This window comes from Coregonus clupeaformis, chromosome 14 (assembly GCF_020615455.1).
Source record: "Coregonus clupeaformis isolate EN_2021a chromosome 14, ASM2061545v1, whole genome shotgun sequence".
Taxonomy (NCBI): Eukaryota; Metazoa; Chordata; class Actinopteri; order Salmoniformes; family Salmonidae; genus Coregonus; species Coregonus clupeaformis.
This window is the reverse complement of record NC_059205.1, coordinates 12,642,571-12,669,481: the sequence shown is the minus strand read 5'-3', so window position 1 is coordinate 12,669,481 and position 26,911 is coordinate 12,642,571. Positions and strand designations below refer to the sequence as shown.

At 44.1% G+C, this 26,911-nt stretch overlaps 1 protein-coding gene across 1 annotated transcript in view; it reads left to right on the top strand.

Moving 5' to 3' along the window:
- Positions 1–26,911, top strand: part of LOC121580779 (calsyntenin-2) — a 257,312-nt gene that overhangs the window by 185,454 nt on the left and 44,947 nt on the right. Inside the window, exons 3-8 of the mRNA XM_041895810.1 lie at positions 11,094–11,289; positions 12,476–12,684; positions 19,928–20,077; positions 23,479–23,664; positions 25,552–25,809; positions 26,693–26,814. Coding sequence (XP_041751744.1) covers positions 11,094–11,289; positions 12,476–12,684; positions 19,928–20,077; positions 23,479–23,664; positions 25,552–25,809; positions 26,693–26,814 — 1,121 coding nt within the window. The remainder of the gene's footprint in view (positions 1–11,093; positions 11,290–12,475; positions 12,685–19,927; positions 20,078–23,478; positions 23,665–25,551; positions 25,810–26,692; positions 26,815–26,911) is intronic.

The following is a 26,911-nucleotide window of genomic DNA, read 5'->3' as shown; positions in this document are numbered from 1 at the left end:
GTGTGTGTGTGTGTGGGTACTTCTCTGTGTGTGTGTGTCCATGCATGTGTGTGTGTGTGTGTGTGTGTGTGTGTGTGTCTGCATGGCGTGGGTACTTCTCTGTGTGTGTGTTCATACGTGTGTACTGAACCCACTGAGCCATGTTCCCTTCTCTCTCACACTGTACTGTGGGAGCTGACAGAGGTCAGGGCCCTCAGCCACTCTGACATTTATACTAAGAGGCTTGAGAAGGACTCCCTCTGGGAATGGTCAGGCTGTGATACTATAGAACAGGACTTAGAAATATGGCAGGGAAATGTGTGTTTCATTCCAATGGAGATGGAGAGGAAGAGTAATTTCACCCTGGAGCCAAAGGCTTAGAACTCATGATCAAAATTGGAATTTCTTCCTCTCGCCTCCCGAGTGACGCAGTGGTCTAAGGCACTGCATCGCAGTGCTAGCTGTGCCACTAGAGATCCTGGTTCGAATCCAGGCTCTGTCATAGCCGGCCACGACCGGGAGACCCATGGGGAGGCGCACAATTGGCCCAGCGTCGTCCAGGGTAGGGGAGGGAATGGCCGGCAGGGATGTAGCTCAGTTGGTAGAGCATGGCGTTTTGCAACGCCAGGGTTGTGGGTTCGTTTCCCACGGGGGGCCAGTATGAAAAATGATGTGGTTAGCTGATATTTAAAATACCTATCCAGGCATTGTACACTCTTAGAAAAAAGGGATCCAAAAGCGTTCTTCGGCTTTCCCCATAAGAGAACCCTTTTTAGTTCCAGGTAGAACCCTTTTGGGTTCCAGGTAGAACCTTCTGTGGAAAGGGTTTAAATGGAACCCAAAAAGGTTCTACCTGGAACCAAAATGTTTTCTTCAAAGGATTCTTCTATGGGGACAGCCGAAGAACCCTTTTAGGTTCTAGATAGCACCTTTTTATCTAAGAGTGCATCAGCAACACCTGGGCAGAGGAACGCGCCCCTTTGTTTGTTTTAAGAAAAAAACGTGCATACAATAACTTTACTTAAAATAAGATGCGCCTTTATAATGGCCACTTATTAACATACATAGGATGCTGTATATAGCATTTTAACAAAAGAAGAGAGAAATAATATTTGTTCAGCCTTTGCTGCTATGCTTGCAGATGTGCACAATATACTGCGACCCTAATCAAAAGTATTTAACTGCAAATGTAAAAAGCATAGGTAGGTTTCTTTATTTTTCAAGCTGCATAAATCACCGGTGCGGTTGAATGCAGCATTGCTGTATTGTGTACTCAAAATGTATTGTAGTTGAGTAGCCAGCCTAGGCTACTGCTCAAGTGTTTCTGTAATAGGCCTACATGTTTCTCATTTGCATGGTGTTTTGTTGCAGGTTTAGATTTTTGGTTATTCATTGTCAAGTTTTAAAAACTAAAGACAGACTGCAACATTTTAGTAGCCTAGGACTGTGACGTGTCTGTGCACTTTCCCTCTGCTATGGGACATGCGTAATGCACACCGCCGGGAGTGCATCAGGCTGTAATTATATAAAGTAGATGGCTAATCTGTTATACTCGCGTGTGTGTCCTAGTGTCCTTTAGTAGTCATTTATACTTGCATGTGAATCCTTTATCGAATAACTTTTTGAAACCAAGATGAAATTTCCTGTAGTACAGCAATGACCTTACAAAAAAACACGTGAAATCGCATTTTCACGTATGAAATAGCTGTTTTCACAGGTGAAGCTTAAATTTCACATGTGAAACCATATTTTCACATGTATTACATTTAGAGTTTCCATGTTAACGCCACCTTTTCACATGTGAGGAGAATAACATGTTTTCACCTGACGTGAATTGCAGTTTCACATGTGGAATTTGCGGTTTTACATGTTAAAAACGTTCACATGTGAGAATTGGATATTCAGGTTCACATGTAAGAAAACTCCACATGTGAAAATCTCACTTGCAGGTGAATTGCAAAAAAATAAATAATAAATTCACGAGGGAAAAACATGAGAAATTAACATGTGGAACTTCACACATGTCCGAAAACCACGTGTCTGACTCACAAGAAAATTGCATGTGAAAAAAATACAAAATTATGTTGTTTTTTTACATATGAAAATCTCACTTTCACATGTGGAATTGCAAGTTCACGTGAAAATCAATAAAAAAAACAAGGGACAAATACTTGAAAAATATACGTGTGAACATTTCACATGGTAAAACAAATAAATTATAATGGTTTTTTTTCCACATGACTTGTTCATGTGTGTTCACACGTGTCTGAAAATCACGTTTTTTTTGTTACGTGTTTTTTTTCACAGTCACGGATGATTCGTTCGAACCTACACTTGGCATCGACATCGACATGTTGGAACTTTCCGGTAGAAGATTCGGTCAGTGCCAAGGAAAACAGTTGGGATGCTGCAAATGTTTAGTGATGATATGATACAGCCCATTGGTTGGCTTGTGGGTGTGTGTGTGGGTCTGAGAGGAGGGGTGTGTGTGTGTGTGGCAATGAACAGTCTTTGGCGCGCAGCACGTTGGCTGTGCTTGCTGGGACTTGCTGGGATCTCTTGGCTTGGCATACTGTAAGGAGTAGCTCTGGCTGATAGTCTGTTTGGCCAGCAGCAGCCAGTCACATATAGACTGTCTGATGAAGCTCCAGCTTGGTGCTGCTGCCAACTGCCAGTGAAGGATTAGTGGATGAACACCGAGCAGAGACTGAATGATGAAATTGAGATACATTAGTATACGCCACGCCGGGCACTCAAGGTTACCATATGTGAAAATTAGATTTATAAAAGATAAGACGATTGAATGAGTAAAGGATTTTGGGTGTGAGCGATGCATTTGTTTCAGTTTTCTCCTAATTGACGTGCAGGTGACAAAAATAACATACCTCAACAGTGGATGTAATTGCATTTAGTGTTCACTAGTGGCTTCAAAATCAAATCACATTTTATTGGTCACATGTGCAGAATACAACCGGTGTAGACTTTACAGTGAAATGCTTACTTACAAACCCGTTCCCAACAATGCAGAGTTAAAAAGTACGAAAAATATTTGCTAAATAAAAAAGGAAATAGTAACACAATAAAAACAATAATGAGGCTATATAATTGACAAGGAGTACCGGTACTGAGTCAATGTGCAGGGGTACGAGGTAGTGGAGGTAATATGTACATGTAGCACAGGAGGTTGGTGGACCTTCATTGGAGAGGAGGGGCTCGTGGTAATGGCTGGAGCGGAATAAGTGGAATGGTATCAAAAACATTAAACACATGGTTTCCAGGTGTTTGATGCCATGTGCTCTGTTCCAGCTATTATTATGAGCCGTCCTCCCCCCAGCAGCCTCCAATGACATGTAGGTAGGGGTAAAAGTGACTAGGCAATCTGGATAGATAATAAACAGAGTAGCAGCAGCGTATGTGAAAGTGTGTCTATGTATGAATGTATGTGTGTGTGATGTCAATATGCATGTGTGTGTGTTTTGTGTGTGTGTGTGTTGGAGTGTCAGGGTAGTATGTGTGAGTGTGTGGGTAGAGTCTAGTGAGTGTGAATAGAGCCAGTGCAAGAGAGTCAGTGCAAAACAATTCAGATAAATAAAAAAGGGGGTCAAGGTAAATAGTCCAGGTACCATTTGATTAACTGTTCAGCATGATTTCAGAAATCAGTTTGATGCAAATAAGTCACAGGCAACTATGGATACCCAGGAGGGGCATCCTACATACTACAATCCTGTCAACCCTAGTCACAGTAAATTACACAAGCCTAAACCTACACAAGCGTACACTATACATTCCGTCTCTGCCTCTGTTGCAATCTAATTGCTGTTGGCTTTGTACCTCGGCACAGCAGAGTTGTTTCCCGGGCGATGGGCATCCCTGAGCGAGGGTCTCCCGGCGTTCAGTAAACCCTGTCTCTGTGACCTCGTGACCACCGCAGATGTGGGAGCTGTCAGTGTGTAGCCGCCACGGGGATACCAAGCGGCTGTGGGGGGCAGCAGGGTCAGTTGGGGTGGAGATGGAGAGATGAGGGAGAGGGACGGGAAGGTAGAGAAGAGATGGGGGGGACAGGAGGTAAAGAAGAGATGGGGGGAAGGAGGTAGAGAAGAGATGGGGGGAAAAGGAGGTAGAGAAGAGATGGGGGGGAAAAAGGAGGTAGAGAAGAGATGGGGGGAAAAGGAGGTAGAGAACATATGGGGGGAAAGGGGGTAGAGAAGAGATGGGGGAGGAAAAGGAGGTAGAGAACAGGGGGGGAAAGGAGGTAGAGAAGAGATGGGGGGGAAAGGAGGTAGAGAAGAGATGGGGGAAAAGGAGGTAGAGAACATATGGGGGGAAAGGGGGTAGAGAAGAGATGGGGGAGGAAAAGGAGGTAGAGAACGGGGGGAGGAGGTAGAGAAGAGATGGGGGGAAAAGGAGGTAGAGAAGAGATGGGGAAAAGGAGGTAGAGAACATATGGGGGGGAAAGGGGGTAGAGAAGAGATGGGGGAGGAAAAGGAGGTAGAGAACGGGGGGGGGGAGGTAGAGAAGAGATGGGGGGAAAAGGAGGTAGAGAAGAGATGGGGAAAAGGAGGTAGAGAGAACATATGGGGGGGAAAGGGGGTAGAGAAGAGATGGGGAAAAGGAGGTAGAGAACATATGGGGGGAAAGGGGGGTAGAGAAGAGATGGGGGGAGGAAAAGGAGGTAGAGAACGGGGGGGGGGGTAGAGAAGAGATGGGGGGGAAAAGGAGGTAGAGAAGAGATGGGGAAAAGGAGGTAGAGAAGAGATGGGGAAAAGGAGGTAGAGAAGAGATGGGGGGAAAGGAGGTAGAGAACAGATGGGGGAAAGGAGGTAGAGAAAGAGTGCAGATTTGCAGATGGAGAAAAAAACCATTGTAAATACAACCTATATTTACGTTTATTTATTTTCCTTTTTGTACTTTAACTATTTGCACATCATTACAACACTGTATATAGACAAAATATGACATTTTGGAACTTTTGTGAGTGTAATACTTACTATACATTTTTTATTGTTAATTATTTCACTTGCTTTGGCAATGTAAACATATGTTTCCCATGCCAATAAAGCCGAGCAGAGGTCATCCGTAGAGGGAGGAGGACAGGCAGACAGGGGGACAGACTCAGGGGAGATCTGCCCGGCACAGCTATATCTCTGCCTCTCTCTCCCTCTGTCTCTCTTTTAAGTATCTGTCTTTTTCTCACCCTCATTCTTTCATTCTTCTCCACCTGAATTGTAAGGTAAACAAACGTGCTAATGCTTTGTGTGAAAGTATTATACGATTCAATTAACATCCAACCCACCACCCCAGTTCGTCCTGTGTATTGAAGTCCCACAACTGTACTGGTGCAATTACAATAATTGTCTGTGATATTGAATTCCAGTACCCTGTGTTGAGAGAGAGAGAGAGAGAGAGAGAGAGAGAGAGAGAGACAGAGAGAGAGAGAGATTTATTAGCTGCAGGGGTCACACAGTTGGCTCTGCTATCTCCCAAATGCAATTAGGAGGTCCCCTATCTTAATGAAATAGCCCAATGGGATTCTAATGAATTGTCCACCGTGACTGGCAATAAACACTGCCCTTGGTTGTGACAATATGAAATGGTGTTGCAGGTTATTGTGAGAAAGGAAAGGATGAGGTCCTGCTGTAGAAATGTTTTTGTTATATGAGAAATGTCATGAGGTCATACATACAGTGAGGGAAAACGTATTTGATCCCCTGCTGATTTTGTATGTTTGCCCACTGACAAAGAAATGATCAGTCTATAATTTTAATGGTAGGTTTATTTGAACAGTGAGAGACAGAATAACAACAACAAAAATCCAGAAAAACGCATGTCAAAAATTTTATAAATTGATTTGCATTTTAATGAGGGAAATAAGTATTTGACCCCCTCTCAATCAGAAAGATTTCTGGCTCCCAGGTGTCTTTTATACAGGAACGAGCTGAGATTAGGAGCACACTCTTAAAGGGAGTGCTCCTAATCTCAGTTTGTTACCAGTATAAAATACACCTGTCCACAGAAGCAATCAATCAATCAGATTCCAAACTCTCCACCATGGCCAAGACCAAAGAGCTCTCCAAGGATGTCAGGGACAAGATTGTAGACCTACACAAGGCTGGAATGGGCTACAAGACCATCGCCAAGCAGCTTGGTGAGAAGGTGACAACAGTTGGTGCGATTATTCGCAAATGGAAGAAACACAAAATAACTGTCAATCTCCCTCGGCCTGGGGCTCAATCTCACCTCGTGGAGTTGCAATGATCATGAGAACGGTGAGGAATCAGCCCAGAACTACACAGGAGGATCTTGTCAATGATCTCAAGGCAGCTGGGACCATAGTCACCAAGAAAACAATTGGTAACACACTACGCCGTGAAGGACTGAAATCCTGCAGCGCCCGCAAGGTCCCCCTGCTCAAGAAAGCACATATACAGGGCCGTCTGAAGTTTGCTAATGAACATCTGAATGATTCAGAGGAGAACTGGGTGAAAGTGTTGTGGTCAGATGAGACCAAAATCGAGCTCTTTGGCATCAACTCAACTCGCTGTGTTTGGAGGAGGAGGAATGCTGCCTATGACCCCAAGAACAACATCCCCACCGTCAAACATGGAGGTGGAAACATTATGCTTTGGGGGTGTTTTTCTGCTAAGGGGATAGGACAACTTCACCGCATCAAAGGGACGATGGACAGGGCCATGTACCGTCAAATCTTGGGTGAGAATCTCCTTCCCTCAGCCAGGGCATTGAAAATGGGTCGTGGATGGGTATTCCAGCATGACAATGACCCAAAACACACGGCCAAAGCAATAAAGGAGTGGCTCAAGAAGAAGCACATTAAGGTCCTGGAGTGGCCTAGCCAGTCTCCAGACCTTAATCCCATAGAAAATCTGTGGAGGGAGCTGAAGGTTCGAGTTGCCAAACGTCAGCCTCGAAACCTTAATGACTTGGAGAAGATCTGCAAAGAGGAGTGGGACAAAATCCCTCCTGAGATGTGTGTAAACCTGGTGGCCAACTACAAGAAACATCTGACCTCTGTGATTGCCAACAAGGATTTTGCCACCAAGTACTAAGTCATGTTTTGCAGAGGGGTCAAATACGTATTTCCCTCATTAAAATGCAAATCAATGTATAACAAATTTTTTTGTTGTTATTCTGTCTCTCACTGTTAAAATAAACCTACCATTAAAATTATAGACTGATCATTTCTTTGTCAGTGGGCAAACGTACAAAATCAGCAGGGGATCAAATACTTTTTTCCTTCACTGTAGCTTGATCCATAGTGTTGCCTTCAGGCAGTGTGTGTGTGTGCTTATGTGCAAATGCTATTACTTTAATAGGCTGTTGTGGAGTATATTTCAAACACTTCTATTCAAAATCTAACTTGTCTTATCTCCCATAGCAACTAGCAACTGTAATGTGTAAGTTTGACGAATCCACTAGCAATCCGCTAGCAGTCCATCCTTCATTGGGCCGCTCATTATCCAGACACACAGTAGAAAAGCATATCACAAATCAACAGAAAGCTAAAGCAGAAGAGCTCAGAGAAAAGGAGGCGAGGCCCTTAACCTCTTCATCTTCCTCTTCTTCCTCTTCCTCATTCTCCCACATCTGTGTCAGATCACTGGTTTGGGAGTGTGTGAGCGCTAGCAGCAGGTCGTTCCAGCGAGTAATTAAAGAAAGGGGACGAGGGTTCTTCTGAGAGCGCTAGATCACTAGCTGAGAGGCGAGAGAATGAGCAACTATAAGCCTCCCGATAGGGCCGCCAAGAGAGTCCCGCTTTTTAATCAGCCACACACACACTCCACACACACTTACACACTCCATACACACACATACACTCCACACGCACACACAAACTCCGCCATCATCATGATGAGACAAAACACACACCATGAAAGGGAATCGAATGTGACATTTGATTAAAAGGAGGATAATTAACATGGTGGATTAAGTAATCTCTTTCTAAGTAGGAGGGAAAGGGGGACTTGGACATGGGGATGATTTTGGGGGTCACTGTCCTAGATAGATGCCCATAGGCTGTGTTTACACAGGCAGCCCAATTCTGATCTTTTTTCACTAATTGGTCTTTTGACCAATCACATCAGATCTTTTCACATCAGATCTTTTTCAGAGCTCATCTGATCGGTCAGAAGACCAATGAATGAAAAAAGATCAGTATTGGGCTGTCTGTGTAAACACAGCCTTAAAGGCCAGATTGGCTAGCTCAGGGTTTGCACCAATTATTGCACCAATTTTCAGGGATTAAACAGAAAACTTTCAAAGATGAGGAACTAGACTTTAATTCAAAATGTAAATAAAGACTGCTTCAGTTTATTTTTTTTACTCTTCACTTGAGCTTTGTTTGTTCAGAATCATAATGGCAGATGCTAACTTTTCACAGACTGGTGCAAATATTGAGTAAGTAAGGTAACTTCTTCAGTAGACGGCACAGGAGGCTGGTGATGGGAGGACGGCTCATAATAATGACTGTAATGAAGTGAATGGAATAGTATCAATTACAATGAAACCATGTGTTTGATGTCTGTGAAAGATTTTATAGAACATCCAAAGTACCGTAACCTGATCTTTACGAAACACATTGCAGTGGAGTACGACTTGGTTTTGATATTTCAGAAGTTCAATTGGAGGTGAGCTTGGATACCACCTGGCAAAGTAAAAGCAATGCTCTTTTCCAGCTCAAATTTTTCAATAGAGATTAAATAGGCTCAATTTGATTGACTTTTCTCTGAATCATTTCAGCTGACTCTCACACTTCCCACCAAACTATAACACTGATCAAACACCTTCACACTCCATCAAGTCCCATGCAAAATCTGTATTTCACATTTACTGTGAAAACATCCACTTCCTGTAGGATATATGCCAAAGAGATCAGGCCCAAAATGGTGAGAGTCAGGGTAAATAGCAGACTATTAGAGCTCATCTCCCGGCAGTGCTTGTGAGATGCAATCTAATTGGTGTTCAAGAGAGATGCAAAGTGCTCTTCTGCTGACACGATAAGAATCTTCTTCCCTGAAATCTCTATGTCTGTCTTTACCATTTACATTTACATTGGCATGTCTCTCTCACTGCGCCCATCGATACGTTCCCTGACCCTGGCTCCTTGCCCTTACCCAGAAAAATACATTTGTGCCCAACCAGATGGAGCGAGAAATGGCTGTGCATCAGACCCAAACGACTAAGTCAAAATGTTTTTATTTTATTCCAAATACTCTGTACGTTTGTGTATTTTATATATAGTGTATGATTGTTTTTGCTATTTTCATATTGTCTCCCCCTTCCTCCCTCTCCATCTAACTAAATATTTGGACGGTGCTGGATGTGCAGAGCCTTGATGTGCTTATCTTTCCCCTCGCACACCGCCCGCAGTGTTTGGATTATTATTTTCTCCCTCTGCGCACCTCGCCGCCCATTGTGGTGGCCGTTTAATTTCGATAAGGCTTTGAAATATAGAGGGGAAATTTTAACTGCAAGCCCAGGCAGCAGCACGGACGGGCCGACTGCAGAGGGAAAATTGTTATTTCACAACTACGGATGGAGAGAGAATTGAACGGGTGGAATGAGTTCTAAAAAAAAAAGAGAGAAAGAGCGAGGGATAAAAAATGGAGGGGAGGTGAGAGGCAAAGAGAGAGAGAGAGAGAGAGAGAGAGCATGTTTGGCTTATCAGAGCTTGGCAGTGGGGCTTGTGCACACAAGGGATAGCCCTGGCACTTTTTGTTCCTGATGTCCTGCTGGGGTTTAGGTGATATCGGCTGTCACTGTGTCAGGGGGGCTAGGCTTTTCCCTTAAGGCCATTTCCCCAAATCCCTGAAAATAACACTCACAGAAAGATAGAGACTGTTGCAGAATCGGAAACCTGTAAAAAAAAAAAGATTTAAAAAAGAAAAAGAGTGAAACTAAATGTATATTGTTGAGTTGGCGTAGTTGTTGAGTTGGCGTAGTTGTTGAGTTGGCCTAGTACATCTGTACTTATTTCCTTCTTGACGACACTACACGAGTCTGGTGTCAGGCCCCTATTTAATTTCTGTCAGCGAGATATGCTGACAAAGATAATTGTGTTCAGCAGTGTGACTGACTCAAATATGAGGTGATGTTTCAACAAGTTCATGAACTATGTGTATTGCCCACTATTTCATTGCTTCTGAACAAGTTGAGGATATTGTAGGGAGGATTGGAGGGATTTGTGAACCTACTACACCAAGAGGTTCAGGAAGTCTCACAAGATCGCCACGTGTTGGTCCAATGGATGTGGTTTACCACCCTACCCAATCACAAAGAAAATGTTCCCCAGTGTTTCTCTTAAAATACCCTCACACAACTCTTGCTGTGCCTCCAATGATAGGAAACCGGTTATCAATCCTACTTCTGACACCAGTGTAGTGAACGTGGGAGGCAGTCAGTAGCAAGGCTTGAACCAGAGACCCTTACAAGGCAAGCACACACTCTGTGGCACAACTACACTCTGTGTCATAAGGGAGGTCGTGCTTACATATGACAATTTCAATCTGACTCATTCAACAAGGTACAGTGAAAGAGGATTTTTTTTACAGCAAACGATTGTATAAAATTACTCACCATATCCAGCAGACAATTAAACTTCAGTTGAACTTGATTATCACACCACTTGTGCTATTAAAAGCTGACATAGCAAACCAGCATGATCTCTCGTATATATCCAATTGGAGACCATTAGACTTAAAAACGTTATTTTTCTGGAAGGTGGCCTGGAGAGAGGAATATCGAAAAACTAAGCAAACACTAATTGCATTTCCTCCTCCCTGTCTGGCCTGGCACGACATGATGCCACCGAGGCAATTACACTGCAGAACCGAGGCAATTACAACTGCAGAACACTCTTTCAGTCTCTTAGCAGCTCAGCTGTGTTTCGCCACCATCTCTAAAAACATACACAATGTCCTCGACAGCAGTGTTCAGAGTGGCGGCATGCAGAGACATTTCCAGGTCTGATCTGTGAATAGGTTGACAGTTTCGACACACAGTGTCCATTATCACTCTTTAATTATTTCTCTCTACCTTGTTCCTCTCCTCCTCCTCCTCCTCCTCCTCCTCCTCCTCCTCCTCCTCCTCCTCTTGTTCAGGGGAGATCTGTGCATTTAAGATCCACGGGCAGGAGGCCCCGTTCGAGGCGGTGGTCCTGAACAGGACGTCAGGGGAGGGGGTCCTGAGGGCCAAGGGCCCAGTGGACTGTGAGACCCAGAAGGAGTACACCTTCATCATCCAGGCCTACGACTGTGGGGCCGGGGCCAGTGGGGCCAGCTGGAAGAAGTCACATAAGTAAGGAAGGGTGTGTGTGTCGGGGACGGGGGTTGGTGTGTGTGTGTCGGAGGGAATGTCGGAGGGTGTGTGTGTTCGTCTGTGTGTGTCTGTGTTTGTATCTTTGTTTAATGTGTGTGTGTGTGTGTGTGTGTGTGTGAGATCGATTTTTGTAAAAATGATGCATTACACAAGCAAACTGATATAGCCCTACATGCCAAGTGTACAGTATGTGGGTCCTACAGTTGTCCTCAATGCTATGGTCTTAGACAGTGACAGATCACATCCACTGTGCAATACCTAGTCACATCTGAGACTTGCTCAATGTTCAGCTCGTGGGATGTTTTTAATTAATGAGGGCCTGAAGGATCCTTATGAGCCAGACAGTTGTGGACAACCGCAAATCAAGCCCTATATCCCTGCTCTGATGAAGTGCTATTGAAAGCTGTACTCTAGGGCAATGACTAAGGCGGATACTGTCACACAGAGAGAGAGTAGTATGAGAGAGAGAGAGGGATTTCACAGCCAGGGCATCTTTGATGAATGTCTGTTAACATAGAGAGATGGTACTGTGTGTGCCTCAGCTAAGCAGCATCACTGCAGGACATTCTAAGTAGGTCTCATTAAGTCAATGTCTTTAATTAGGAAGGCATGCTACAACAGCAGACCCACCATTGCTGCTTCACACAAGGTCATTGTCAGACGAATTATAGGTTGAGTTTGAGAAACTGGACTTATTTAAATAATACTAAGATTTTGAAAATATGCCTTGTTATGTTCAGCCCTTTAGTGTTGGCCCTGAACTAACCTAGATGTGGTGCGGATATCTCTCATTCGCTCCGGGGCAAAAACCTTGAATCACTACCAACCTTTTTTACAGTACAACTATCAGTGAAAAGCAGGATTTGATTTTGTCTGTACTGTATGCCCCCTTGCTCTCATGTTTCTCTCTCTTGTTCTCTCAGCTGGTCATGAGATTGTGAGGGGATTTGTTTTGTATGTTATGGTTTGTTGTTTCTGTTTTTGAGGGTTTAGTGGGGGTTTGGGTTTGAGGACGTTGAGTATTTTGTAATCATTAGTACTTATTGTGTCATGTTGGAAGAAAGAGTATCAAATTGTGTCATGTTGGAAGAAAGAGTATCAAAGCAGTAAGACAGATATCCTGTCTTACTGCTTTATTCTCTCCGTCTCCCCTCCCTCTCTCCAGGGCAGTGGTTCACATCCAGGTAGATGACGTAAATGAGTTCTCTCCTGTGTTCCGGGAGCCTGTGTACCACGCTGCAGTAATGGAAGGGAAGATCTATGACAGCATCCTGCAGGTAGAGGCCTGGGACCAGGACTGTTCCCCGCAGTACAGCCAGATCTGCAACTACGACATTGTCACCTCCGACACGCCCTTCGCCATCGACCGCAACGGTCAGTGAATTCTAACCCCCATCCCCTGACCACACAACCTGCAGGTAAAAGGCACAACCATTCTCTTCTCATCCCGACCTTGCATTAGATCAAATCATTTTATTTTGGCTCTCTCCACACACTCTTCATTCAGCGCTCAGGAAACAATGTCAACTCCATCACAGAGGTCAACTTGGTTACACTTTACTTTCCGTAACAGCGATGACACAAACTGTTCCTCAGGCCATCAAATTGGCTAGGCATCATTTTTATACAGTCAATAGCAGAAGTTTGTATCTAGATCGAGTTACAGTCCATTCACAGTCAGTACACGTGGCCCATGCGGAAATTGAACCCACAAAGTTGCTGTTGCCAGAATTCTTCTCCAACCCACTGAACTTAGTTAATTCTATTCAAAGCACATCTCTCACGCCATTTGTCAGTGTGCTGTATTCATGGACTCCCCAAGTGCTTCCCCATTCATCCTCTGATCACAGCAGTGCAGTGTTATACAGAGTGATCTGAAACTGGATCCAGCTCTGTGGGATCAGCGGGAACACAAGGACGAGTGGAGCAGACAGGCCAAAATTACATCAGATACTCCACAGCTTGCCATCTCTGCTAGCCTCTCTCCTCTTGCTTTCCTCTCTCCCTTTATCTCTCTTTCTTTTTCTGTTTCTCTGTTTCTTCCTTCCTTTCTCTCTCCTTCTCTCTCTCTCTTTCTCATTCCCTCCCTTTCTCTCTTCCTCCCTGTCTGGTACCTCTGATGTCCTCTGGCACGGCTCAGGCCCCTCTGTGACCCCGAAGGGAAAGCAGGTTGGCACTTTTCTGGCTCCCGTCCGCCATGCCAGCTCCACGGCCGCCAGTCGCCTTGCTTCCTATGGCACTCCCAGGCTCTGCAGTGTGACTGGCACTTGTGGTGCTCCAATAGAGCTGAGCGTAGTGATGCTTGGGGGGCCGTCAGAGTGTGTTTTATACCAAGGGGGCTTCTGGCTCCATCATTAACCGTGGATCAGAGGCCTGAGTAAGTTATTAAATCAAACAGGCCTGTCTGCCCTCTGTAGCTCAGGGAGAGAGATGGAGGGAGAGAGATGGAGTGAGTGAGGAAAGGAGAGACTAACCACTGGAACACATGAACAGAGCACTACTTCGGATATAAAGAAGTCCTTTTAATCATGTCTCTCAACCAGTTGGTAAATATCCCCTTATATACAGTATCTATAGAAATGAGTTCAATAATCCTGTTGGAGTAAAAAAGTAAATGTAATCTTCTGTTGTTAGACATACACCTCAAAGAATGGTGAACTTGAGAATCGGGTCCTGGAGAGCTGTAGTGTGTGATAGTTTTAATGGTTGCAGATTTACAGTACAAGTCAAATATTTGGACACACCTACTCTTTCCAGGGTTTTTCTTTATTTTTACTATTTTCTACATTGTAAAATAATAGTGAATCAAATCAAATCAAATCAAATTGTATTGGTCACATGCGCCGAATACAACAGACATTACAGTGAAATCCTTACTTACAGCCCTTAACCAACAGTGCATTTATTTTTAACAAAAAAGTAAAAATAAAACAACAACAAAAAAAGTGTTGAGAAAAAAAGAACAGAAGTAAAATAAAATAACAGTAGGGAGGCTATATATACAGGGGGGTACTGGTGCAGAGTCATAATGTCGGGGGCACCGGCTAGTTGAGATAGTTGAAGTAATATGTACATGTGGGTAGAGTTAAAGTGACTATGCATAAATAATTAACAGAGTAGCAGCAGCGTAAAAAGGATGGGGGGGGCAGTGCAAATAGTCTGGGTAGCCATGATTAGCTGTTCAGGAGTCTTATGGCTTGGGGTAGAAGCTGTTGAGAAGTCTTTTGGACCTAGACTTGGCACTCCGGTACCGCTTGCCGTGCGGTAGCAGGGAGAACAGTCTATGACTAGGGTGGCTGGAGTCTTTGACAATTTTGAGGGCCTTCCTCTGACACCGCCTGGTATAGAGGTCCTGGATGGTAGGAAGCTTGGCCCCAGTGATGTACTGGGCGTACGCACTACCCTCTGTAGTGCCTTGCGGTCGGAGGCCAAGCAGTTGCCATACCAGGCGGTGATGCAACCAGTCAGGATGCTCTCGATGGTGCAGCTGTAGAATTTTTTGAGGATCTGAGGACCCATGCCAAATCTTTTCAGTCTCCTGAGGGGGAATAGGCTTTGTCGTGCCCTCTTCACGACTGTCTTGGTGTGTTTGGACCATGATAGTTCGTTGGTGATGTGGACACCAAGGAACTTGAAGCTCTCAACCTGTTCCACTACAGCCCCGTCGATGAGAATGGGGGCGTGCTCAGTCCTCTTTTTTTTCCTATAGTCCACAATCATCTCCTTTGTCTTGGTCACGTTGAGGGAGAGGTTGTTGTCCTGGCACCACACGGCCAGGTCTCTGACCTCCTCCCCTATAGGCTGTCTCATCGTTGTCGGTGATCAGGCCTACCACTGTTGTGTCGTCGGCAAACTTAATGATGGTGTTGGAGCCGTGCCTGGCTATGCAGTCATGGGTGAACAGAGAGTACAGGAGGGGACTGAGCACACACCCCTGAGGGGCCCCGTGTTGAGGATCAGTGTGGCAGATGTGTTGTTACCTACCCTTACCACCTGGGGTCGGCCCGTCAGGAAGTCCAGGATCCAGTTGCAGAGGGAGGTGTTTAGTCCCAGGATCCTTAGCTTAGTGATGAGCTTAGGAGGCCACTATGGTGTTGAATGCTGAGCTGTAGTCAATGAATAGCATTCTCACGTAGGTGTTCCTCTTGTCCAGGTGGGAAAGGGCAGGTGTGGAGTGCAATAGAGATTGCATCATCTGTGGATCTGTTGGGGCGGTATGCAAATTGGAGTGGGTCTAGGGTTTCTGGGATAATGCTGTTGATATGAGCCATGACCAGCCTTTCAAAGCACTTCATGGCTACAGACGTCAGTGCTACGGGTCGGTAGTCATTTAGGCAGGTTATCTTAGAGTCCTTGGGCACGGGGGACTATGGTGGTCTGCTTGAAACATGTTGGTATTACAGACTCAGTCAGGGACATGTTGAAAATGTCAGTGAAGACACTTGCCAGTTGGTCAGCACATGCTCGAGAACACGTCCTGGTAATCCGTCTGGCCCTGCGGCCTTGTGAATGTTGACCTGCTTAAAAGTCTTACTCACATCGGCTACGGAGAGCGTGATCACATAGTCATCCGAACAGCTGGTGTCTCATGCATGCTTCAGTGTTGCTTGCCTCAAAGCGAGCATAGAAGTGGTTTAGCTGCGTCTGGTAGGCTTGTGTCACTGAGCAGCTCGCGGCTGTGCTTCCCTTTGTAGTCTGTAATAGTTTTCAAGCCCTGCCACATCCGACGAGCGTCAGAGCCAGTGTAGTACGATTCAATCTTAGCCCTGTATTGACTCTTTGCCTGTTTGATGGTTCGTCAGAGGGCATAGCGGGATTTCTTATAAGCGTCGGGTTAGAGTCCCGTTCCCTTGAAAGCGGCAGCTCTACCCTTTACCTCAGTGCGGATGTTTCCTGTAATCCATGGCTTCTGGTTTGGGTATGTACGTACGGTCACTGTGGGGACGACATCATCGATGCACTTATTGATGAAGCCAGTGACTGATGTGGTGTACTCCTCAATGCTGTCTGAAGAATCCCCGAACATGTTCCAGTCTGTGCTAGCAAAACAGTCCTGTAGCTTAGCATCTGCGTCATCTGACCACTTTTATTAACTGAGTCACTGGTGCTTCCTGCTTTAGTTTTTGCTTATAAGCAGGAATCAGGAGGATAGAGTTATGGTCAGATTTGCCAAATGGAGGGGTGAGGGAGAGCTTTGTATGCGTCTCTGTGTGTGGAGTAAAGGTGGTCTAGAGTTTTTTTTCCTCTGGTTGCACATTTAACATGCTGGTAGAAATTAGGTAGAACGGATATAAGTTTCCCTGCATTAAAGTCCCCGGCCACTAGGAGCGCTGCATCTGGATGAGCGTTTTCCTGTTGATTTATGGCCTTGTACAACTAATTCAGTGCAATCTTAATGCCAGCATTGGTTTGTGGTGGTAAATAGACAGCTATGAAAAATATAGATGAAAACTCTCTTGGTAAATAGTGTGGTCTACAGCTTATCATAAGATACTCTACCTCAGGCGAGCAAAACCTCGAGACTTCCCTTAGTATTTGATTTTGTGCACCAGCTGTTGTTTACAAATATACACAGACCGCCACCCCTTGTCTTACCGGAGTCAGCCGTTCTATCCTGCCGATGTAGCGTATAGCCCGCTAGCTGTATGTTATCATTGTCGTCGTTCAGCCACGACTCGGTGAAACATAGGATATTACAGTTTTTAATGTCCCGTTGGTAGGATAACCGTAATCTTAGGTCATCCAATTTGTTATCCAATGATTGAAGATTGGCTAATAGGATTGATGGAAGAGGCAGTTTACTGCGCTCGCCGTCGGATCCTTACAAGGCACCCCGATCTCGTCCACGATATCTCCGTCTCTTCCTCATCGCGAATGACGGGGATTTGGGCCTTGTCGGGTGTCTGTGATATCCTTCGCGGGCGCCTCGTTGAAGAAAAAATCTTCGTCCAATACGAGGTGAGTAATCGCTGTCCTGATATCCAGAAGCTCTTTTTGGTTATAAGAGACGATGGCAGAAACATTATGTACAAAATAAATTACAAATAACGCGGAAAAACACACATAACAGTACAAATGGTTAGAGGGCTGTAAAGTGAAGACATCAAAACTATGAAATAACACATATGGAATCATGTAGTAACCAAAAAAAGTGTTAAACAAATCAAAATATATTTTATATTTGAGATTCTTCAAATAGCCACCCTTTGCCTTGATGACAGCTTTGCACACTCTTGGCATTCTCTCAACCAGCTTCATGAGATAGTCACCTGGAATGCATTTCAATTAACAGCCTTCTTAAAAGTTAATTTGTGGAATTTATTTCCTTCTTAATGCGTTTGAGCCAATCAGTTGTGTTGTGACAAGGTAGGGGGGTATACAGAAGATAGCCCTATTTGGTAAAAGACCAAGTCCATATTATGGCAAGAACAGCTCAAATAAGCAAAGAGAAATGACAGTCCATCATTACTTTAAGACATGAAGGTCAGTCAATACGGAACATTTCAAGAACTTTGAAAGTTTCTTCAAGTGCAGTCGCAAAAACCATCAAGCGCTATGATGAAACTGGCTCTCATAAGGACCGCCATAGGAAAGGAAGCACCAGAGTTACCTCTGCTGCAGTGGATAAGTTCATTAGAGTTACCAGCCTCAGAAATTGCAGCCCAAATAAATGCTTCACAGAGTTCAAGTAACAGACACATCTCAACATCAACTGTTCAGAGGAGACTGCGTGAATCAGGCCTTCATGGTTTAATTGCTGCAAAGAAACCACTACTAAAGGACACCAATAAGAAGGAGAGACTTGCTTGGGCCAAGAAACATTAGACCGGTGGAAATCTGTCCTTTGGTCTGATGAGTCCAAATTTGAGATTTTTGGTTCCAACCGCCGTGTCTTTGTGAGACGCAGAGTAGGTGACCGGATGATCTCCTCATGTGTGGTTCCCACCGTGAAGCATGGAGGAGGAGTGATGGCGTGGGGGTGCTTTGCTGGTGACACTGTCTGTGATTTATTTAGAATTCTAGGCACACTTAACCAGCATGGCTACCACAGCATTCTGCAGCGATACGACATCCATCTGGTTTGCACTTAGTGGGACTATCATTTGTTTTTCAACAGGACAATGACCCAACACACCTCCAGGCTGTGTTGTAAGGGCTATTTGACCAAGAAGGAGGGTGATGGAGTGCTGCATCAGATGACCTGGCCTCCATAAATCACCCGACCTCAACCCAATTGAGATGGTTTGGGATGAGTTGGACCGCAGACACACACACACACACACACACACACACACACATATTGACAGTTGCCCTATTTCACTCAGAGACTACACATTGGGACAGGAATGGGAGATGAGGCTGGGACCAGAGCTCCATCATGTAAATGGGGCCTGTTAGCTGTCACTGGTGATGTCTCATTTGTAACCTACAGTATACCCTGCCTGGGTCAGGTTCTATCATGGTATTAGATGTATCACAGTTGCATGTATCGCATTCAATTAAAGAAAAACAATGCCATCTCTCCTCACTTCCCTAAAGTGTCATTTAGGGTAGAATCAATGGGAGATTTCCGCAAAATAATGAGTAATGCCTGCACATCTTAAGTTAGGATTCAGCCATAGCGTTCTGATTGCTTGTAGGGAACTACAGTACAGTGTTTCATCTGAATAAAAGCCTCCTTTTGATTCACTGCATGACATGAATCACCACAATCAGCACTACAGCATACCACTAACGCTCCGACCCAGATTCACAGAAGGAAGTGAGAGACTGAGATATCCTCCTTTTCCAGGAAACATCAAGTTCGTAGTGCCCATCTGAGAGTGGAGCTGTCCAGGTTTGAGGGCTCACACTGCTCCTGACCTCTCCTTACCTCTCCTCTCCACTGCCTCCTTTACAGCATCAGGACCATAGAGAAAAGAACTATAAAGAGGCTGTAATCATAGGACCCTGAACCATAATTCCTCTCTAGTGCTCCATCTCTATGATCCGTACACTGGCATACTCTCAGACAACGAAACTGGCTATAGAGGCTGCTAGCGAGTACACTGAAAATAGACTGAGTATAGGGAAGGTGAGAAAACAAATTCAAACTCACTTATATGGTACACGCTTAGAAAAAAATGAGCTATCTAGAACCTAAAAGGGTTATTCGGCTGTACCCATAGGAGAACCCTTTGAAGAACCCTTTTTGGTTCCAGGTAGAACCATTCTGGTTCTAGATAGAACCCTTTTGGGTTCAATGTAGGACCATTTCCACAGAGGGTTCTACAAGGAACCCAAAAGGGTTTTATGTGGAACCAAAAAGGGTTCTCCTATGGGGACAGCCAAATAACTATTTTGGGACCTTTTTTTCTAAGAGCGTAGAGTCTGACGAGCATTGCAGATTTAGATGGAAAAGGAACTCAGTAAAATCAATTGTTGGCGAAGAAATAGGTTTATTCTTTGACTCCAGAAATACAATCTATTTGCAGAAGATATCAGTGACTATCAGTGCATCCGTCACAGTTTTTTTAATCATTCATGTTTACATATTTATTATATTTACATATTTATTTATTATATTTACATATTATTATTATTTATTTATTATATTTTTTCTCTTTTCCTTCTCTAGGCAACATCAGAAACACGGAGCGTCTGAGCTACGACAAGAAGCAGCGCTACGAGGTCATGGTGACCGCCTTCGACTGCGGCCAGAAGAGGGCGACGGAGAGTGTGGCGGTGCACATTGACGTCAAGCCCGTCTGCAAACCTGGCTGGCAAGGTCAGTCTAATCAAAGGAGAAGACTGTCTGTACACACACTGCGTAGATCTGAGTTGCAGATCCCAAAAGATACTACTAACAGGTTGCTAATCATTTGATAAGTACTGTGGGTTCCCCAAAGTTAGAAGCACACTGTGTCTGGTGAAGAGCAGCAGAAATCAATTGCTTCCACTCAGAGTGAAATACATTTTAGTTTTTTTTGTTGCAGATGAACGTACCAGACAGTCTACACAGCTGGTACACAAAGACCAAGGTCAGGCTGGGATTGGGGCCTCCTGATTCTTGACCAGCAGTTAGGGCCAACTTAACCTCGGACGCTCCCAATAAACCTTCCTTTACTCCTCACAAAATGGTCGCAGGCATGACTCGGGGTGCTTACTTGCAGCAGCACTATTGGTGTCTCTGCGTTCGCATTGGACTGTTCTTTCCTCCATCTGCACCCATATGCCACAGCAGTCTACTCTCAGAGAAAAAAGAGCCCTCATCATCCCTGTGGATGATAACACTCCTGGCTCTGGATCTTACAGTTTTCCTCGACTCGACTCTGTTTACCCGAACAATCCAGGTCAATGGCCCCTGTGGAGAAGGGGAGAGGGGGATACAGCGGCATTCCAGACACAGAGAGAAAGAGCGAGAGAGAGCGAGAAGGATAGATGGGGGAGAGAAGAAAGGAGAGGGGCTATAAGCATATCCCGTTTTAGAATAAAGCTTATTGGTGTCTGGGGAACTTGACTGGATCTTGTCTCGGACTACTGTAGCATGTACATAGTGAAAAGCTTTATAAGCGGACAGGGTCCCTCACTGCTTCCCTGTCAGATGTCAGTAGGCTACGTCAGGAGGAGAAAGGCTGGGGAGACAGAGAGCAGGAACATGCGCAGGATATTTCACCTTCACCCAATTAGAAGAAATCACTCCTTTCTTAAAAGGGCAAACAATTACAAAATGGCCACACCTCCACTGTTTTGGTAAAAAGCTGAGGGATGGATGCAAAGAGTGACCATCGATGATATAAAAATTATAGTTTTAACAATTTTTAAGGCTGTACAGCGTTTGTTTAGAATTACAATGTTTACAAACAGTAGAGTAAAACAAGTGTATATTTTGGGTTCTGATTAACTAAGTTTAAGAGGCATTTATAAGTAATATTCTTGAAGAACCATTGGGTATATACACTGAGTGTACAAAACATTAGGAACACCTTCCTAATATTGAGTTGTACCCCCCCCCCCTTTTTGCCCTCAGAACAGCCTCAATTCCTCGGGGCATGGACTCTACAAGGAGTCGGAAGTGTTCCACAGGAATGCTGGCCCATGTTGACTCCAATGCTTCCCACATTTGTGTCAAGTTGGCTTGTTTTGTACACTCAGTGTTTATCATTAATTTAGAAGTCCAAAAACTGGATGCAGCAATCGCATATTGCATCTTTAAAGACAGTGTGTGATTCCTCTTGCTGGAAATGTGGCTTGAAATGTGTCCAGAGTTGTTCCATTAGGTTGACATTTATTGTAATGAATCTTGCCCTGGAGGCAGCTCTGCAGAGTGGTCACTAGCTGGCACAGGGCAAGATTCATGACAATAAACCTGTTCTAACAACATCCTCTCTCTGTCTGCCTCTCCCTGGTCATGTCATTTATTTCTCTGAGTGTTTGACCTTGAATATATCACGGAACAGACTCGACAGCTGTCAACTCTCTGCTCCACACACAGCAATAAAATGGCCATTACTGCTCCCTAGACTATAAAGAAGACCTGGTGCGGCTCACAGATACATATGGAGGGTAATCGAAATATAAACTGGGTGACAAAGATGACAGATTAAGCCGAGGGGTGGGGAGGGCTTCCCGCACTAGAGCTGTTATGTTCTTTAAGAATGTAATTCTACTCTCGCGTTCTCTGTCTTCCACCATCGCTCTCGTTCTCTCTCTTACTACATCTACCTTCTCTCTATTTCCCCCTCTCTCTCCAATCTTTCTTCCGCTCTCTCCATCTCTCTGGTCATATGCCACCTATCATGGTTGATCTTTCCAGCCGCCCATCCCATTCTCTCGCCATTTCCTGGTAATCTGGCAAATCACTTTGTTCTGGTAGAGAACCATCAACGTCACTCTAGACTTCTTCTGACGATATTGCCTCAGCACTTCAAATGTATTCTTATTTTATTCCACATCCACACTCCTTTTCTTATTCTACTGTTCCACTTATTTTCCAATTCTATTCCCCCCAATTCTCTTCCTACTGCGATTCTGTGATTCTTCTGGCCCAATCAGCAGAGGCGATTTAACTCTCATATTGCCTGTGTTGGTGAAAAGGCCTGCCTGGTCTACACATCCCTTTGATAAAGACACTCTCTGAAGTAGAATGTCTTACCTGGAGTGAGCTGAACTTGGTCTGCCAGTCAGTAATATGAGAGAGATGTTGTTTGTGACATAATTGGGCAGTGATTCATGTCAAATTAATCCCTTTGTGGTGATATGTTAGCGTGTTCGTTAGCATTGATAGAAAAGTTTGTCATTGTAGCATTGTAATGTTAGCTACACGAGAAACATTTCACTGAGTAGTCTAACACCTGAATTCAATTTAAGCTCAAACAGGACATCCTTTCTTTCTTTTTGTGTCAGATAAGGGTTATTGGTTTGATTGGGAAGGCCATGATAGCAGATCCCTGTCATACGTGTTGCCAACACTCAACTGTGTGACATGGATTAGTGAGCACGGTTGGTTAGCAGTTAGCGTAGCATAGCCTCCTGTATCAGAACCTCACTTCTTCCTATGGTCCTTGGTGTGTGAAGTCACCTGTCACCTTTCGGCTTTAGTGAGGTGTGCTCCGTGATGCCTTCAATTCAGGGGTATTCAGCGGAACCCTTTGCCTCTGTAGTATTGTCGCTGTGCTAGAGCTAGCCTAGCGAAGGATAGGACTGACCTTCATGCAAAGTGAATATCAAACCAGAATAATATCTAATAATATATGCCTTTTAGCAGACGATTGTAATCCAAAGCGATTTATAGTCATGCTTTCATACATTTTACGTATGGGTGGCCCCGGGAATCGAACCCACAACCCTGGCGGTGCAAGCGCCATGCTCTACAGACTGAGCCATACAGGACCAGAACAAGTGGTAAATAATATAACAGTAGGAGAGACTGAATTGGCCAGTGGCTGAATGCATTTATCATTTCTAGGTGATTTTATTTTATTTAGTAGTTCTGTTTTATAAGTAATAAAATAAAATAAAAATGAAATGTTTGTGTCTACAGTAGCACAAGGATGTTAAAAGAGTTTAGTGTAGTGTTGCGCTAACAAGCTAGCCTTGGGATCTGAATGAGCCTTCTAAGCATTTGGACAAATACATTTTCTATTGGGAATAATAAACTACAATAATATTCAACTCTCTTTCTCCCAGGCTGGAACAAACAAGTGGACTATGATCCCGGGACAGGAAGTAAGCAGCTGTTTCCCAAGATGCACCTGGAGACGTGTGACAGCCCGTTGTCGGCGGTGAGAGCCATGGTGGAGCTGCAGACCAGCCACATTGGGAAGGGCTGCGACAGAGAGACCTACTCCGAGAAGTCCCTGCAGAAACTCTGTGGTAAGCCAATTACCAAGGAAAGGGTTCAAATAATAAAATTTACCTATAACATTTCAACCTGTGTGCAGTTGCACAACGTGTAATTCGTTAATTACACTTATGACTAGTGAAGTCATACAGACAATTGCGTCCCATTAATGGTTTCCAATTATCTACTCTAATTTCACATTTTCTGCCACGTTGATTCACACCAAGATCTAACAGTCAAATTATAAACAAGTAGAGGTATTTAATTGTAATTTGTAACACATAGAAAAGTATATATTAAATCAACCTCATGAATCAGTTTTATTAATCATTCTGTGGAGAAATCTGCTCATGTGAAAATGTTCATTGTGAAGAGTTGAAAATGTGAAATGTCTCAGATTTGTACAATATTTCTTCCTTGGATTTATTTTCCTTTTGTGAAAAACAGAAGCGTGGTATGGTTGGTTTGAACAATTCAATATGCAGCAATAACAGTTAATTGGTCAACTCTTTAAGTGTTTGAGTAACAATGGCTACACACGCATACTTAATATCCTCATATACTCATTTGGATTTCCCTACTTCTTTAGAATGCAAAGTTTGCAAGCCAGGAGCTATAAAAATTTAATTTAAATTAAATTTAAAAAATGTCACACTTTATTTGGATAGTCCGGATTTCCCATCTGTAGATGCTCTACAGATGTTCACACTATCAACAAACTATGTGTTGATAAGAAACTGCTTGCTAAGGTTAGGGTTATGGTTAGGTTTAGAATAAGGGTTAGGGTAAGGGTTAAGGTTAGGATAGTTAGTTAAAATGTTACTGATAGTCTGTAGATTATCTACAAATGGACTATCCAAATAAAGTGTTACCTTTTTTTACCGAGCAACATTGATTTCTGTGAGAGTACAAATATCGGTACACATACTGTAAATAGAGTGCACAGAGCTTGCTCAAGAGGGCCACCATATTTTTTTTTTTTTGAGCCACTTAAGAATAAACAAACAACATCCTACGGCCCATTATGAAAAGTTTGTTTTTAAAAAACCATACTTTATTTCCTAAGCAGAGAAAGGTTGAAAGTGTGATGTATTCATAGTTCCTATGGCCAGACGTGGGCTGGTGGAAACTAAACCGATGAAAAGAAGACAGGTGTCATGGATTTGACAAAGGCCCTCTGAGTGAGAGTGTGAGACTGAATCTCATCTACTTCTCACGATCACAGTGAAAGTCCTGAGAGGGTTAAGAGGCCTGGGTGTGTATTTATGCTGGTCTATCAGTTGACAGACATAAATGTTGTATAGCTTAAAAGAGCCAACTTGTTTCTTCTGAGGGGTGGGCAGGGTGGGAATTTGGTGGAGAGAACCAAGTGTCCTAACATACGGGGTCATTCACCACTCATCAGCTTCAGACTGTCACCTCGTGTGACATGGAGAGGGTGATGTTGTGGTGAGAAGAGACAGATGTCAAATACCTTAACCATCGAAGACTTTTCCGTTCCGCAACAGTTCCACATCCTATTTCTGTACTGTTGCGTTCTAAACTCACGACACCCTGCATGGACATCGTAGGACTAGAGGGTTTTAGATAACTTCCAATCTTCCAATTCAAATGTTACAAATACTGTGTCAGTAAATGTGTACATCCACTGTATATATCTGCTCATTATCTTACAGCTCTATGCTCACTCTACCTAGTTGTATGGAAACTTTGTTTAAACTCCATTGTCTGTATTCTGTCTCTAAATGTTGCCTATCACTAGCAGCACCATATCACCAAGTAAAGTTCTGAGTATGTGTAAATGTACTTGGTGAATAAAGGTGATTCTGAATCTGATCAGTCTCCTTTTAACCTGGTGACACTTTTCGTGTGTCAAAATGTCACTGACTGATTGTACTCATTTTCAATTTGTCCTCTAGGTGCGGCGTCCGGCAGCACAGACCTCCTCCCCGCCCCCAGCGCATCCACCAATTGGACGGCCTCACTGCTGACGGACAGCGGGCGGGACTGCGACCTCATCTTCCGCTTCGACGGGCGGCAGGCAGCCAACGTGCCGGAGCGGGTGGTTCCACAGAACCTGACTGACCAGTTCACCATCGCCACATGGATGAAGCACGGGCCCAGCCTCGGTCTGAGGGCTGAGAAGGAGACCCTGCTCTGCAACTCCGACAAGACCGGTGAGAACAGGAAGGGGTTGAGTTGGGAGATTTGGTCCATCCTAGGTCATTGTTCATGAAACCAGGACTTTATGGTGGTGGAGGTGGCGTAGTCACGTACAGTGCTTTTAGAAAGGATTCACACAGTTGTTTTGGGGTGATGGCGTAGTCACGTAGATGCACAGGTTGTTTTGTTGGCTGCTGACCACTTCTAGTTCCAGAGTTAGATTGAGTGAAGCTGTGAGGGTTTGGCTGGAGACAGGCAGCCTGACAGGCTCTTATTGATCCCATCGATCACTCCGCTCACACTGAGAGCAAAGGAGGGTCCATCAATACGCACGGCCAAAAGAGCCCTGTGTCACCCCAGCGGCTCCCAGGAAAAGCACGGAGGGGGGGTTATGATGCCACAATGTCACAGGGAGCATGTGACATTTATCGGCACATGTCAATAGCATTTACAGGACGTATCGCACTAACAAGCCCCTTTGCCCATAATGACAGACATCCTTTTAGATAGAGCACCGCTTTAGGAGAGCATTTGTAGAATATAATTTATTGTCACACTTAACTGGAATATAGCTTTTTGGTCGGATAAGGTCCAATATATATAATATAGTCGGATAAGGTCCAATATATAAAATAGTTGGATAAGGTCCAATATATAAAATAGTTGGATAAGGTCCAATATATAATATAGTCAGATAAGGTCCAATATCATTTATAATATAGTCGGATAAGGTCCAATAAAATGTAAATGTCATACAGTAGAAGTAAAGTATATATGTTTTTCTGTGAATGACAATAGAGAATATTTCTGTTCTGGCATAGGAAATTATGGCATTATGAATGTTATAAGATACATGTAATTACCAATTGTATGTAACATTTCCGTATCCTTGTGCAGAGATGAACAGGCACCACTACTCCCTGTACGTCCACAACTGCCGTCTAGTGTTCCTACTCAGGAGAGATTTCACCCAGGTTGACACCTTCCGCCCCGCAGAGTTCCACTGGAAACTGGAGCAGGTGAGCTGACCTTTGACCCAGTAGTCAAGTCATGATGATGGGAACCTCCACTGGGGCTATGTTCCAATGTCCATACAGTCAATATGTTACCCATTGG